The sequence below is a fragment of the Aspergillus fijiensis genome (genome assembly GCF_003184825.1).
Source record: "Aspergillus fijiensis CBS 313.89 unplaced genomic scaffold BO72scaffold_52, whole genome shotgun sequence".
Taxonomy (NCBI): Eukaryota; Fungi; Ascomycota; class Eurotiomycetes; order Eurotiales; family Aspergillaceae; genus Aspergillus; species Aspergillus fijiensis.
In genome coordinates this window covers 227,391-242,190 of record NW_024469028.1, presented here as the reverse complement: position 1 = coordinate 242,190, position 14,800 = coordinate 227,391, and the positions used below count along the sequence as shown (strand labels likewise).

The 14,800-nt window shown below is 52.5% G+C and overlaps 5 protein-coding genes across 5 annotated transcripts; 2 read left to right on the top strand and 3 right to left on the bottom strand.

Moving 5' to 3' along the window:
- Positions 1-14: 14 nt before the first annotated feature.
- On the top strand, positions 15-1,355 carry BO72DRAFT_411104 (uncharacterized protein). Its single transcript, XM_040942456.1, has 5 exons — positions 15-103; positions 153-275; positions 329-389; positions 448-584; positions 640-1,355. Exons 1-5 carry the CDS (start codon positions 61-63, stop codon positions 1,260-1,262), a joined length of 987 nt encoding a protein of 328 aa, XP_040798162.1. The 5' UTR covers positions 15-60; the 3' UTR covers positions 1,263-1,355.
- Positions 1,346-3,953, bottom strand: BO72DRAFT_530485 (putative origin recognition complex subunit 3). Its single transcript, XM_040950300.1, has 8 exons — positions 3,825-3,953; positions 3,536-3,745; positions 3,408-3,481; positions 3,125-3,359; positions 2,934-3,073; positions 2,602-2,875; positions 2,426-2,547; positions 1,346-2,375 (listed from the first exon to the last, which is right to left on the bottom strand). The coding sequence occupies exons 1-8, from the start codon at positions 3,885-3,887 to the stop codon at positions 1,397-1,399; spliced, it is 2,097 nt and encodes a 698-aa protein (XP_040798161.1). The 5' UTR covers positions 3,888-3,953; the 3' UTR covers positions 1,346-1,396.
- A 159-nt stretch (positions 3,954-4,112) lies between these two features.
- BO72DRAFT_436004 (pentatricopeptide repeat protein) lies at positions 4,113-7,038 on the top strand. The gene has a single exon (XM_040943307.1). It carries the CDS (start codon positions 4,282-4,284, stop codon positions 6,841-6,843), a length of 2,562 nt encoding a protein of 853 aa, XP_040798160.1. The 5' UTR covers positions 4,113-4,281; the 3' UTR covers positions 6,844-7,038.
- Positions 7,039-7,353: 315 nt separating this feature from the next.
- Positions 7,354-8,325, bottom strand: BO72DRAFT_339806 (Sec63 complex subunit SEC66; the record flags this gene model as incomplete). The annotated part of the gene is made up of 3 exons (XM_040940599.1): positions 7,354-7,635; positions 7,763-8,073; positions 8,229-8,325. Coding segments are annotated over 3 exons (690 nt in total), but the record flags the coding sequence as incomplete, so codon positions are not given.
- Positions 8,326-8,725: 400 nt separating this feature from the next.
- Positions 8,726-14,119, bottom strand: BO72DRAFT_216776 (chromatin segregase YTA7). Its single transcript, XM_040939732.1, has 2 exons — positions 11,881-14,119; positions 8,726-11,812 (listed from the first exon to the last, which is right to left on the bottom strand). The coding sequence occupies exons 1-2, from the start codon at positions 13,973-13,975 to the stop codon at positions 8,907-8,909; spliced, it is 5,001 nt and encodes a 1,666-aa protein (XP_040798158.1). The 5' UTR covers positions 13,976-14,119; the 3' UTR covers positions 8,726-8,906.
- Between the last annotated feature and the right edge of the window lie 681 nt (positions 14,120-14,800).

Below are 14,800 nucleotides of genomic sequence, written 5' to 3'. Positions count from 1 at the left end.
GACGCGCCGCAGCTCGACCGTCTTCAACTCCACCATAGCGCCGAATTGAGGTATAGTAAAATGGCGGAGCGTATGGGTGATAATTTGTTATGGCTGTGCTTAGGTGAGCTAGTGCGCCTCAAAGACGATATCTGGTTGCTGAGACATTCTAGGTGTCTCACTCTTCTTCGCTGTTCGCGGCATCGTCACAGATCTCCGCCAAGTGCGCGAGTTGACGAAAATTAAGCATGTTGAGGAAAGGGACGATAGGATGATTACTGAGGGCACCGAAGAAGGTATGCGCCAGCGCATATGTGTTTTGTCATATTGGGAGCTGAATAGAGAACAGCACTCAACCTAGACACTTTACAAAAGCTTTCCGAGAGTACTAGCCATGATCTCCGAGCAGCGTACGAGGATGCACCCCTCCCCGCATAACTATCCACATCGACTAAAGAGTCATTCCAGCGCACTGCGCATCATCGCAGAACGATCAACAAAAGGCGAGACCCGGGATCTGCTGCTGCAAGACTTGGTGAGCAGAGACAAAACACAACGCAACAAGGCGCTGAATGCATTGTACTTTCTTGTTTCTAACCGGGCTCGTATGGCATCTGTCCGTACATCAGAAACCAAATTCCTGCTAACTCGCAGTATCAGTCTCTCGCACCTCCATCTGCTCCCGGCTGCAGGACCTCCCTGCCTATACCGCACTAATCAACTGTCTTTGCAATCTCCTGGACGAACATACAGAGGAGACATCGACGACTGTCTCACCGATTCTCCCAAAGACCAGGCCTTTGGGCGAGAAGAAAGCGCTGAATATACTCAATATGGTCCTACAAGAAAATGTGCCTGCTGCGCTAGAGGCTGGTATCGTCAGTCGTTGGCTGGCCAAGTACCCCTTTCCGTGCGCCACTGGAGAGCGGCCACGACGTCAAGATGTCGTGATTCTTATGAAAACGTGGTGGTCGGATGATGCGGTGATGAGTGCGATTTTTGGTACTTTGTCTTCACACGTGGACGGCGCGAAACAACTACGCAAGTTTGGCCTCATGGGTAGTATGCTGGAGGAAAATGATCATGATGACTATGACAGCGACGTATGGATGGTCGATGGTGAAGATACCGCTGGGTCTTGGCGAGTATCCGGCCCACGGATCCAGCAGAGAACCGCCGAGGAACAAGCTGTCAGAAGACGCAGGCGAGAGGCGATGGTATTGAGCGAAGGGGGCCGTGCTTTGGGTAGTGAGGATATTATACAGGTACCTGTGAACGAGTGATCGATTGTAGACAACAACACTCTGGGGCACAAGGAGTGGTGACGGATAAGGACAATGCTGCATGTTTATTATATTTATGATACCCTTTGAACTTCAAGAGAGATATGTTGCAAAGCAATTTTTGGTATGACGTCTCACAGACCCATCCACGCGGTTTTAGAAACATGATCCACCTTCTTCCGGCTGCTTTTCATCATTCCAAGGGCCTTCAAGTCCGATAAAGCCCTATAGAACAGAGCCATCGCTGTCCGTTCATCACAACCATTCCCCTGCTCGCTTTCAAACACCGCATAGAACGCCTGCCATAGGTCATGGACGTTCACTAGCGAGCCAGACTCTAGATACAGTTGATATAAAATAGCCGCTGCCGGCTGGTGCGCTGAGACTTTGACCGTCGAACTTTCAGGTGATGAGATGAGGTAGTCGAAAGGACTCGAGAGTGCCCGCTCAACAGCAAAACGCGGTCGCGGAGAGAAGACTTCCTTCAGGGGATTCCTCATATCAAGGAGGAAGATTTCATGCAAGACCAAGTCATTAGGCCTTATCAAAGTCTCCTCGAGACATGCTTCCAAGAGGGCATGGAAGCGATCGATGATTTTCGTAAATTCTGCATTCTCTTTGGGCAATTTGACCTTGGCCTTGCTGAGTTTCACCCGCTGTTGAACGACCGTTGTCGCCACGACTGAATGTTGTTTATCATACCCACTTTTGAGTGGTTCAGTTCCTTGATAGACCTGGAGCAGGGCCCCAAAGTCTGCTTGAATTTGCGCAAAATCAGAGCTAGCCGTAAGTGTGTCCGGCAACATCATTGCAAAGAGCTTCATCTGGTCGGAATCGAGCGTCTTGATTGCTCGAAGAATATCCTCATATGATGCAGAGGTTTGCAGCTCCCCAGCAAGTGCCCGGATTGCTAGATCAGAGATACTGGTTTTCTTTACGATGTTGAACTTCTTCAACGCTCGTTGCACCATATCCACGCATTTGAACATGTCGCGCATTTTCTGCTGACCCGATTTTACCCACTGGGCGCTTTGCTCGAGAAGGAAAGCATCATCTTCCAATAACTTGCGAGCTTGTTCAGCGCAGCCTTCTTCCATTGTATCTTCGCAGTACCTTAAATTGTTTTAGACCTGGCAGCTCGCAACTAGAGGCGAGACACTTACCTTCGGAAAGATGGAAGGTTTCTGAGAGCCTCGCATACTTTGTCGCGTTGTATTGTGGTAGCAGCATCATCCGCGAGGAGCACGCTTAATGGGTTGGCGAAGAAATGTGACATATAGGCATACTGAGAGACTTAGCCTAGGCCACCCGACATGGTGCCTGTGCGCAAAAAACTTACCTTAACTGTTCGACTGAAAGCTTCTGGTGTCTGAAAGGAGTCGCTTGACTTCTCAAATAGTACGCTGGTGATGTTACGACCTAGCCAAAATTTTCCATCCTGTTCTGCTTGTATCCTCCCATAGATGCGATCCACGCAGTTGCTTGCTTCGTGAATCTCGAAATACCGTCCTCGCAACAGGGCAACCGTGGACCGAGGTAGTCTCCCTTCAAAAAGTTCCACGGACGTCGAGATACCGAATATAAGTGTCAATGGAATTCGATCGAGCCACGAGCTGATAACCGTGAGTTGTAAATCTTATAACCACCGTAATTTGATACGAAATAGCTCACCTCAAAAGCGACAAGAGGTCCGCCAGAATACCAGGGTCAAATGCTTCACTGTCACGAAATGCTAGAACCAGATTCTTGACCTCCTTTCTTTTGACATAGTCTGCCAACAAGTCAAGGTCATAACCAAGCACTCTTGGACCCTATGGTCACCATTAGCGCTCATTGTCGGCTGAAGAATAAACCCGCTATACCTCTCGGTCAGTGACAAAACTCTGATAACCCTCATTTCCCTCCGTATTTGTGATACCGAAGCGGATGATGTTCTTCAGAGTTGTCTTAAGGTTCGGTGCATCACCAGATTCCAATGCAATAACCCCGCCTTCTCCAGTTGCTGTCAGTTGACCGTTGAGTCTAGAAAGCAGTCGGCCGAGGGACGAGACATTGGAGCCAACCGTGACTAGCGCCGCAGGTATACAGCCATCGTAACTGTCTTTGATTAGGGACTGGCTTCCTTCGGTGGTACCGCAATCTTACGTTTGGGGTGAGGTCGACCTGACGAAGGACAGGACATTGGTGAGGACCTCGGAGTCGACATCATCCAGAATGCCCTAAGTCACATCGTTATTACTCCCTCGGTCAAAACACAGCATTTACTCGCGTACCTTGATTTTTGCTTCCTGAGCAGCCCAAAATTTTTGGTATGTGCGATATCGCAGTTCAATGGACTTTGCATCTTCATCGCCGTTCAAAAGAGATACAAAAGGACGGGAATTCGCAGCCTTCGGTAGATCCGTTCGTGCAACTTTGCGCCGTTTCGTCGGTCGTTCTCCCGAGGATTTGATCTGATCTAGCGGTCGATAAATGTAAACACCCTTTCAAGATTGATTGTCAGCGACGGACTGGGGAGTCTAGGAAGGACAAGCGCTGCGACGGGAGAGGTATGTTCTGTACCTGACTTTGGGAGCCATCTTTCAAGGCGCCACCGGTGTCCAATTCTAGCAGATTCGCGTCCATCGCGGGGTGCCCGGGAGTATCTTTCAGCTAGATAGCACAGGATAGCACCCGTAGGATACAAGGAACAGTTCGCGAAAAGAGAGAGGGAGGGGGAGGAGAGGGCGAGACCGATTGAAAGAGGGTGGAATCGAGCTCACATTTGCGCTAAACCAGATCAAGTAAGTATTGGTTTTCCGCCGCGGAGCTGATGATCTTCCTCCGCGCTTTTCCTTCCGCCACTGCTCACTAACTTCCATGTTGCTCCTTTTCCTTCCCCTCCCCCTCCCACCCTACCTCCGTCTTTTCGCAATCTCACATATACACACTTGCACTTCACTCTCTCTCTCACGCGCTTCGCGTTGAGACTTCTCCGAACCGCACACTATTTGTCCGATGCGCTAAACGGTCGAACTCTATGCTCCGCCAGGCCGTCCGAGGAGCTCGGTGGTACCAACATGTGGCCCGCAGAGGGCCGGGGGCCTTTTACCCGGTAGCACCACGTTACCTTCACTATGGCGGACCCAATGACAAAATCAACTTCTTCGAAAAAGCAACACCGGGAAGCAAGCATATCAGGAAGGTCGACCCCGAGGCCGATGACCGCGTCGAACGAGAAGAGGTGGAGGCCGAGTTGGCCAAGTTAGATAGAGAGTTGGAAATCCTGAAGGAGGGCCCGTTCGGTCCCAATAGCCAGTTTATTCGTGAGCTGCCGGAGAAGGAGCGAGCGATTGCGCTCGAAGTTATTCGAAAACACGAGGCGGAGAAGGGCCCTTCCAAACCCCAACCTTGGTTCGATGAAGTCTTTGATGAGGGGCTTGACGACATGCTGAAGGAAGAGTTTCAGGGTATGGCCGAGGAGGAAGAAAATTGGTACTCAAACCTTGATGGCAAGGGATCCCGCAAAGAGGTCGTTCGGAAGTCTTACGAGATCATACCCGATGAAACAGAACATCGCCCTTACATTGAAAAATTCAACCAGACTTTGAAATCCGTCGCGAAAGGAAAGCAGGATGAGCGAGGAATACAGGAAGTATGGAAGTGGTATCGTCGCTGCAAACGCATTGTCCCTGGCTTCTTGAAATTGATACCGGAAGAAGCCTGGACGCTATTGTGGGATTCGCAAGCGCACCAAAGTCTACCGGGGTCCCAGGTCGCGACGCACATCCAGACCCTTGCTGAAGATGCCATTTCTGTTGGCTTTCCTCTTTCGACACGACGAATCATCTCGTTTATCGAAGCACTTCATGTCACGGGGAAGACAGGAGATGCCCTGGAACAGTGGGAAGCCCACCAGACCGGGCTTTGCCAGACGAAAGAAGACCTGGAAGCGTATTGGACCTTGGGGGTACAGCTGTTCTCGGCGGAAGGCAATCCTCAGCGAGCGCAGGATATTGCCCTAGCATTCCTCGCAAATGATTCATCCCGTCAGCCTCGGATCCTCATTCCCATCATAACAGCATGGGCTGAAAAGCCGGGGAAAGAGGCAGAGGCCAAGGCGTGGGCGTTGTATCTCCAGCTCAAAGCCTTCCGCGATCACCAAATGACGATGAACGATTACGACTTCGTCAGCATCGGTCTGCTTAAAGCTGGCAGGCTGGGCCTGGCCATAGCCGTGTTCAAAGACATGATGGTGACCGGGCGTGATCCGGCGAACGACTCAACCGCACTCTACAAGGCGGCCCTTGGCCTGGCTGGCAGTCTTCAAGCGTCGAGCGTCTCCGAGGAAGAGGTGAACAGGGTGTCATTATCGACCTTGACTCTTCTGCCCCGACAATTCCAGAATCGTTTTTTCTACGCCAGTTGGATGAAGAAGCTTATAGGCATGGGTGAGGTGGACTCTGCAGCACTCGTAGTCGAGCTGATGTACGAAAGAGGCATCCATCCGGATCCCAAACATCTCAACGGTCTTGTTGCTGCTTGGCTGCGGGACGGGGATGCCGCGTCACGGGAAAAAGCCGAATGCCTAGGATGGGCGATGGTTCAGCGACGAATTGACTCGGCTTGGGCACGAATTAATGCAGGAGGGGAAGCACCCAAGGTCGATGTCGATCAGGACATGGACAGCACTCGCATACCGAAGTTCATGCAGCGCCCCATGCCCAGTGCTACTATTGAGACCTTTTCGATTCTCCTTCTTCACTACACTCGACGGAGCGACGAAGACATGGTCAAATACCTGATCAAATGCCTAGGTGATGCGCGCCTTCAGCCCAATTCGTACTTCATGAACCACCTTCTCTACGCGGAGCTTCGGAAACAAGACATACAGGCCCTGTGGCAGAAATATCAATCGTTGTGCACCGTGACACGACCGGACCTCGAGACTTTCGCCTGCTTATGGGATTGCGGCAAGCTCCAGTACGACCGTAGCCGGACCGCCTTTGTGGCCGGCTTCCCCAGCGCTCGCGTTCTCTTCTCGGAAATGGTACGGTGGTTCGCTCAGCTCCCGGCCCGCGGTCAGTCGCTCGCACGGGAAGAATTCTCCAAGGAGTTATACGACCAGATCATCCGTTGCTTCTGCCTATCCAAGGACCTCCCGGGCACGCTCGTCGCTCTCCACGCGATGCGCGCCACATTCGGCTTTGCCCCAGACGCAACCACCGCCCGGATCATCGTTCTTCAGGTAGCCCGCATGGCCGGTGTCCCGGCCGACACACCCAAACGTCGTCTCCGCCGCCTTTCCAGTACTCCCAGAAGCAAGGAGAGCGTCGCGCATGTGCAGACACTGGTGCAGCTCCTTAATAACCGGAAGACGGCCGCGCTCGAGGCCCGGGGTCAAACGTTGCAGGGGCTCGAACCGGCCGAGCAAGAGCAGTACCAGCTGGAGATCATGGTTGAGCTGCTGCGCGCGGTAATGAACCGAATCTCCAACAACCCGAGTCTCGTTGAATCCCAAATCAGGTCGGTGGCGGACGAGATGGCAGTATCCGGGATTGATCTGGGGTCGGCAATGGAGGGCGACAGCCAACTGTTGTGAAGTTGTTGTCCGAAAAGCGTGTTTACCCGCGATATTTGGCGCCTACCGTGGAATATGGCTTGCAGCGTTAGTATAGATGGCGTTTTGGGGGGGGGTGTTTGTCATCGGTCTCGTTTCGTGTATATATAAATGTTATAGTGTGATGTAAAACGGATGAACATTTCCTCTCTTGAGGCTGGTGTATCATGTTGTAACAAAGGAATCTTTTCTTCCCACTCAATGGGAAATACAGCGCTACCAACGGACTTCGAGCAGAAGTGAAACCGGGACATAACCTTGTTCAAGAACAGCATTTGATAACACCACACCGGGAGAAAAAAAAATAGTCGAAAAGATCACACTGAAAGCTGCCCAATCCCATACAGACACATTGAACCTCGTCTACTTCTTTCCTTGCTCATCCGCCTCGACCAACACCCCATCATCATCACTGCTTCCCGCCACGGAAGGCGGCGCGCCGGAGGACGATTCGGGGGTCTTGATCGCCGGCGTGGAAGAATTCGGCGTGGCGGCACCACTCGTAGCAGTCGGGGTCGTGGGGGTAGCAGCAGCGGGAGCGGCGGGAACAGAGGACTCGGATTGTTTCCTCGAAGGAGTCGCATTCGCCGCCTCGGCATCCAGCTCTTTCATAAACTCCTCCTGAGTGTTCGCCCTCTTCTTCTCCCACCACTTGCGCTCCTCCTCAAGCTTAGCCTGCTCCTTCTCCATGCGTTCCCGGTAGAGATCATTATTCAGCATCTCGTTGGCCGACTGAAAGATCGTCTGACCCCAGCCGGGAACGTACGCATTCGCCTAGATCCGAACGTGTCAACCCACTCAACTCTCTACTCATATTCAAAAAAAAAAGGAAAACCAATTCAAGAAAAAACGAAAGGGAGAGGGAAGGAAACCCCCCCAAAAAAAGAAAAGAAGAACAAACCTCAGCAACAACATCCCGCACCTCCTCCTCCATCTCCTTTTCCGCACGTGTGAACCGTTGCCAGAGATCATCCCCCACACTGCCGCGCTGCAGCAACATGGCCAGAGCCTGCTTCTGCGACCTCAATTGCATGACGCGCTTGATGTCCTCGATCGCGCGGCGCAGCAACGCCGCCTTCAGTACCGACTCCGGCACCGCGGGGCCCTTCTTCTCCTTGCTGCTGTCCTTCGGGGGGTCGAGGTGGAGCAGGTTAAAATAGATGTCGCGTTGCACGTGGGCGGGGAACCATGGCTCCAGGGAGAATGCCTTGGCTGTTTGCGGGTTGGCAGTCAGTAAAGATTCGCGTGTGCGTATAAGAGAGCTCTAGGTGCGGTAGAATGTCTAAGAAGAGGGGGGGGGCTGGGTTTGTAGTGGTTTGGAGGGCTAGGGAAGAGATGGATGATGCATCATGAACGTCAATACGTACTGGCTTTGCGCTTGCGGTAGAGAGAGGAGAATGTCGCGAGAGAGCCGAGTAGAACGCCCAAGTAGGCAAACGGCACCGCGAGGGAGATCCAATCCACCATCTTGAAGAATATGTGGTGTGTAATCGTGGTAAACAATTGGAAAGAGTGGGTGTGGTTTTGAAGCCACGCGGAAGCAGAAGGCGGAACGGATCAATGAGTACACTTACGGTAAGGAAGATTAAAGGCCAGGCTGGTGTCTTGGCCGTGTCACATGTCTGGACCCTTTATCGATAAGCAATGGTTGATTCACCACAACATTTCTATCTACATACTTTAAAATAATGCCACTGAGTACGACAGCACGAATACCTTCCAGAGATATTACAGCTGCACTACTGCCTAAAGAGTCTGATCAGACTACCCAAATGAACGAAGCCTGCACCGCCCGGTATAATGGAATCAATCAATGCGAGAACCCATAACCAAGCCAGGTATGATTCAGCCATGCAAAGGAAACAGAAGCTTGTAAACCACTGAAAAGCTGACGGCGTCATCTGCCATACAGCCTATTACATAAAACCATTGTCACTTCAAAGAGGTATCCCTAGAACCAAACCGCGCATGAGACGAAACTAAATGAGAAGAAACGAGAAATAAATCCACTCGAAAGTGTAGCCAGCCGGTCCTGAGAATAGGGCCTACGAGTGATACGCAGACTCGCCCAAGATTTCTTTCGTCTTCTGGCTGATGGGCCCAATCTCTTGCATAGCCAACATGTCTTCCAGAACGTCGTTGAACGTGTCGCGAATGCCAGCAGCAACTCTGCTGCGATTCCATTCGCTGCGCGATTGCCAGAGATAGTCCATCAGATTCGTGTTAATCTGCTCCAACTGCTCCACGCTGCAGCCGCTCGTTCGCTGCGTAAGCTGATTGTGCAAACTTTGAACGTACTCCTGATCCAAGATCAACTTAGGTGAAAGGTCTTCATTATTCAGCAAAGATTGCAGGTTTGCCGGCACATGAGCGGAGTGCTTGCCAGCAGTCTCGAACAGAGGAACTGGAGGCTGGGCGCGTTGCTGAGATGCCCCTCCGTTGTCAATATGTACCAAATCAGCATAACCACCCTGGAGGCGTGGTGAAGGCTGGCTGCTGTCTCCTTGCTGTGTGTCCGGCAGGTGTTCTTCCTGGGACACACGATCGGGGTACTGTGTAAGATCCGGGAACTCATGTCGGATTCCGTGAGCAGTCACAGGACTATGCAAGTGGTTTTGCGGGACCGACGATTGCTCCGATGACTTTTTGTCGGACGTTGTCTGCGTGGTAGACGCCTCATTGGTGTAATCATGGGGTTGAGATCCAGGTGCTAAGGGGGTAACAGGCCCTTTTTGAGAAAAGCTAGAGATGCCGGATTCACGTCGGACCTGCTGTGAAGGTGCCGTATGGGAATATGCTGGCTTTGGCTGTGCAGAGGGCCCGAATGAACTGTTTTGTGTGTCGCGCCCTGTCGACTGATCCGAGGTTGTCATGTATGTATCCCCATCGCCATCAGCCTGATAGTCGTGGGAGCCGTTGCTTGTGACTGCTTGCGTGCTGAGGTCGTTCAGATCCGAGCCACCACCGTGGTGAAAGCCGTTTGTGAAGCTCACTGTCGATGGTCGTGTAGGCGTTACCGGCCTTCCTTTGTCTTTGGGCCCAAGGTCAGGGAACGATTCTCCGAGAACAACGGGACCACTTGATGGACCAGAGTCGGTATTTCCGTGTGGAACCAAGTTAGCGGTCAGCCGTCCGACAAAGCCCCCTTCGTCTTCCTCTGCTGCTTTTCGAGCCCTTTCCAGCGCGATCTTTTCTCTCTCTAACTCCCGGACATAGACACCCTCGCACTCGGCAACAAGGGCCGGTTCGGCCTGCTCGATGGTAGCGATGTCAACCTCGACATTGGACAAGAGCTCATTGGCCCTGAGCAGCCTTTCTTGTTCACCTAATTGCCGCGCGTCCTTCGCCAACCGTTTGATATCCGCCAAAAAGTCCTTTGGTCGTTTGTAGTACCCGTTGGAAAGCCGTTTCTCGATAGTCACGATCTCCAGGTTGTAGAAGAATTTGCCCGATACTGTTTCACGTAGTCCGGGAACGCCGTGCTTGTCGAAAGCCTTCTCAAACGGTCGGAAGGTGGTCCGTTGTTCGATTGGCAGATCACTGGTAACAATGCTCGGATTTTCTTCCTCCCAGAGGTACCGGATCTGAGACTCGTCGATCACGCCCGTTCTGAACCTTTTGTACTTCTTGATTTGATCCATGATAGGCTGAATCCGGATCTTCAGGAGATTGAGGGTCTGGTAGTCCTTCTTCTTCTGGGCCTTGAGCTGCTCCTTGCTTGGCGGGGTGGCAGCCTTGGGCGGCGGTGGAGGCGCGATCTCCAACGTTTCAAGCTCCCGGCGCTTGCGGTTTTCGGGATCGGGGAAGTGGGCTGGAGACGTCTTGATGTAGTCGATTACCTTGGTAAAATACTCATAACGTGCATCATTGCCCGGCGCCTTGAGGTCAAAGAAATTCTTTTTGGAGTACCCGAACAGGTTTCTCATCAGTCCATTGTCCAATTCCTCGCTATTCGACTCTTGAACGCCCAATAGCAACACCGGGTCTGTGGGAGGAACCGATCGAAGTAGCCCCAAGAAAGTGGCAATTACAGCCTGCCCAACAGTTTCAGACCAAGTGTGGATGTTGGGAATATAGATCACGCTGGGCCTATGTCTCTTCACTTCAGCAAAAAGCTGTATGATGGCGGCCTCAGGAGATCGAGTGGAATCGCTCAGAAGGGTTGGAAGGTCAAATGCCTGAACATGCAGACCTTCGAAGTGGTGCAAAAGGGCTCCCGCCAGATACTGCTGGCCCATACCCAGCGGACCGCGGAGTAGTAGTCTAGGCCGGAAGACTCGCGACCTGTCGAACTCTTGCTGCATTTGTTCGCGCTGGAAGCCACCCCCAGCGGGCTCCTCAAATTGTGCCTCTTCCAATGCAGTGAGCCGCTTTCTCTGCGGTAGGATCTCAGACACCAGGCTCTCGATGTCAGCAAGCGGTGCACGCAGTAAAGGTTCAACCGACTTGGGCAATGGCGATGCGCCGGAGGAGGTTGATCGCTCCGAAGAGGGAACCATCTTCTTGATTGCTAACATGAAATCCTTCGGTGTGACATCGATAGTTTTCGGGTCGATGACAAGTTTCTGATTAGACTTGTAGATTTGGGGATACCGCCTCTGCACCGCATTCAAGGCAGCTTCCGTGCAAAGAGCTCGTAAATCAGCTCCTCCATAGCCCTTGGTAATCTCTGCGAGCTCATCCTTGATATAATCTGGAAGCGGCGGTTCCCAGCCTTTTGTGTGAATATCCAGAATAGAACGTCGCCCGTCCTTGTTGGGCAGAGGAAAGTAAAATTCACGATCGAATCGACCGGGTCGACGAAGCGCCGGGTCAATTGAGTCCGGTCGATTTGTAGCTCCGATGACAATCACTTGACCACGACCGTCCATCCCATCCATTAACGCCAACAGGGTGGAGACAATTGAGGCATGGATTTGTTCCTGTTTGCTTGACCGAACAGGTGCCAGACCTAGGTAAGAGGTCGGTTAACTCTTGAAGCTACACGGTTGCATCGGGATTAAGAGCAATCTGACTTACCATCAATCTCATCGAAGAAGATAATACTGGGTTGTGTCTTGCGAGCCTCCTCAAAGAGAAGCCGAAGCTGACGTTCTGCTTCACCCACCCATTTACTCAAGGCATCGGCTCCCTTTCTCATGTAGAAAGTGACCTTGCGACCATTCGAGCTGACACTGTTAGCGAGAGCTCTTGCCAGAAGGGTTTTTCCTGTGCCGGGAGGTCCATGGAAAAGGACACCACGAGGGGGCACGATGTGGAAACGCTGAAATATCTCCGGGTACAGCAGTGGCAGAGAGACCATCTCTTTCAACTGATCGATGTGTCCTTGTAAGCCTCCCACACTATCGAAGTTGACGTTCACATCTACCCCCAGTGGATCCGCATCGGCCAACGCCTGTTTATCTTTGACTTTTCCGAGATTCGCAGGGGTGCCCGAGAGGCCCTGCGCGGCGTCATTGCCATGAGTTTGACCGACAAAACCCGCTCCGGGTAGTCCAGGTGCCGAAAACGAGCCACTGACCCCAGTCTTAGGATGCTGCATAACTTCATCATCACTGCTATCGCTGTCCACACCCCCCGTCGCAGCAGGTGCTCCCGGAGGACCCAAGATCGCAGATGGCCCGCCACCTCCAAAAGGCCCGTAAGTGGGAAACAGAGTACGCTGCCAACTGCCGCCACCCCCTCCGCGGCCCCGACGCGAAGGCGATTCATTGATTTCGTTCTCAGCTTCTTCGATGGGCAGGATAAGATCCGGGCGAATGATACGGTAGTCGACATCTTTCCGACTGCGTCGAGGTTTCTCGTAGACAATCTCAGGTTGTACTCGACGGCGAGACCGACTTCCTCGCAGGTCTTCCAATTCTTCGGCTAGCTCCTCGGCAATATCAGCTCCTGCCTCCGACTGGCCACGTGATCGAGACGCCCTTTTGCGCAAGCCAGGGCGACGACCAGCAGTGCTATAGTCATCATCATCGTCATCACGAGCTTGGCTGGCTTTGCGCGGAGATGCGTTCGACTTGCCGGAGTGAGAAACCTCGTCATCGTCGTTTGAATCTTCTTCGGGTTCGAAGTCACTTTCTTCTTCCCGACGCTTGCGTTGAAAGTTGTTGGGTTTCTTGCGACTAGATCGACGTAGTTCCTCCTCTTGGACTTCCTGAGGCTGGCCGGCTTCATCTTCCGCTGGCTGGCCCCGATTTGGCCTCAATCTCCTTCTAGTGATTGGCCCTTCCTCATCGTCTTCGTCGTTCCCATCCTCCTCAACGCCAGCCTTCGCATCGCCATTCTCGGATTCAGGAACAAAACCCTCATCTTCACCTTCCCCATCGTCCTCATTCTGGGTGGGATTTGGTACAGCTCCCTCAAAACTGACTTGAACATCGCTCTCCAAAATCTCAAGCTGCGAGCCTTTGATTTCAGTGGTCGTCTCGTCAATGACCTCCTCTTCCTCCTGCTTCGTTTGGAATTCGCCTTCCTCTTCCTCGTCTAGCACAGGTATGCGTTTCGATGCCCTGGAACCCCGTCGAAGCCGGCTTTCCATCTCCGGACTCTGAGTTCCTCGCTCGACAGTCTCCATGTGACGACCCGAGTTCGTAAGGGCATAGATATCCTCCGACGGATCTCGCGTACGTCTCGTCACCCGGCGAGTGCCTTGAAAATTGTCCAGTGGCGCCTGCGCTTGTCGTTTGAGTGCGTTCCCGACCTTCAGCTTGACAACAGTACTTTTGCGCTTCTTCGGGGATGTTTGTACGTCAACTTCATCATCGTCTGGGGTGTCATCTTCGATACTGCTGGTATCGCCTTCGTTATAGACCGGTCGGTTAGTGGCGGCTCGTCTAGCAACTAGGCCTCTGGCATTCCGTTGGGCATTTTCGTCATCCTCTTCCTCCGATTCTTCAAAGGAAACCTCGTCCTCACTGAAGATATCGTCGTCATCTGAGATGATGTCATCGTCCGAACCGCGACGGGCTCGTTTCTTTGCGGGCTTGGATTTCTTCTTCGACTTTGACCGGGAGACGGAGCGTCGAGCTGACTGTACCGGATGGTCACTGTAGTCGTCATCATCCGAGTCTGACTTGTTGGCCATCTCCTCGATGGAGCGTTTGGCACGAGGCATGGTGATGTATTCGATGGTGTTTCTTGTTGGAGGCGTTGGGTGTCAGTGCGCCCGATGCTCCAGTAACAATGCGGAAAGGTAGTGAATTGGTCGCGTGAGAAGTAACACTCACTCGGCACAAAACGGCTGTTGGAAGCGTTTCAATAAAGCCAATTGATTCAATGGATTGTGCAGCGGACAATAGCACCAGACAAACACCTCAGATTCAATGCGAGGGGAAAGACTGCGGGCTCATGGAACAGCACCAACAAGCAATTGTCCTTGCGCTCACCAAGCAGCAAGCATTGACTATTGGCGGCTACCAAGTTGAAGGGAAATCGGTAAAGCCCCGTTTTGCGCCCGCGAGAACCGAGGCAGGTCGTATATATAACGCGCGGTGCAAAGGGGACAGCAACGCGCGAAGTGAACCAGTCCCGCAAGAGAAAAAAGAATGGAGCAAGAAGTGATGCGAGACACCAGAGAGGTCAAAACGCGTCGCATGCAGTCGCTAGGCGGAGTTGGGAGAGGTTGAGAGAACCCAGAGGTCGATGGACAGGGAAAGAAAACAGAATCAAATGAATGGAAGAAACTGAGACGAAAAGATCCCCTCCGCAAGTTGAGACCTTTCTGTGAAAAGAGGAAACAAGGCAAATTACTCCGTACCAGGAACGATACCGATCGACAGCATGACGAGAAAGAACAGAAGGAGGGAAGAAAATCAATGAGGAGTGCCGGTTGAAGTGACCGGGGGGGGGAGGGTGTGGTATATGGGTGTGGGCGGATAGACAAGAGAGACCAGACAGACGGGCGAAGATCGAAGGGCGCGGCGGCGGCAGCAGCAGCAGC

Bases quoted from the DNA above. Each gene is read 5' to 3' on its own strand.
- BO72DRAFT_411104 (XM_040942456.1), top strand. From the start codon at position 61: ATGGCGGAGCGTATGGGTGATAATTTGTTATGGCTGTGCTTAG. The intron at 276-328 runs GTATGCGCCAGC...AATAGAGAACAG, and splicing joins TACTGAGGGCACCGAAGAAG to CACTCAACCTAGACACTTTA. The intron at 585-639 runs GTATGGCATCTG...TCGCAGTATCAG, and splicing joins TCTTGTTTCTAACCGGGCTC to TCTCTCGCACCTCCATCTGC.
- BO72DRAFT_530485 (XM_040950300.1), bottom strand. From the start codon at position 3,887: ATGGACGCGAATCTGCTAGAATTGGACACCGGTGGCGCCTTGAAAGAT. The intron at 2,548-2,601 runs GTAAGTTTTTTG...TAAGTCTCTCAG, and splicing joins CTTTCAGTCGAACAGTTAAG to TATGCCTATATGTCACATTT. The intron at 2,376-2,425 runs GTAAGTGTCTCG...AAACAATTTAAG, and splicing joins AACCTTCCATCTTTCCGAAG to GTACTGCGAAGATACAATGG.
- BO72DRAFT_436004 (XM_040943307.1), top strand. From the start codon at position 4,282: ATGCTCCGCCAGGCCGTCCGAGGAGCTCGGTGGTACCAACATGTGGCC.
- BO72DRAFT_216776 (XM_040939732.1), bottom strand. From the start codon at position 13,975: ATGCCTCGTGCCAAACGCTCCATCGAGGAGATGGCCAACAAGTCAGAC. The intron at 11,813-11,880 runs GTAAGTCAGATT...CCTCTTACCTAG, and splicing joins CTTCTTCGATGAGATTGATG to GTCTGGCACCTGTTCGGTCA.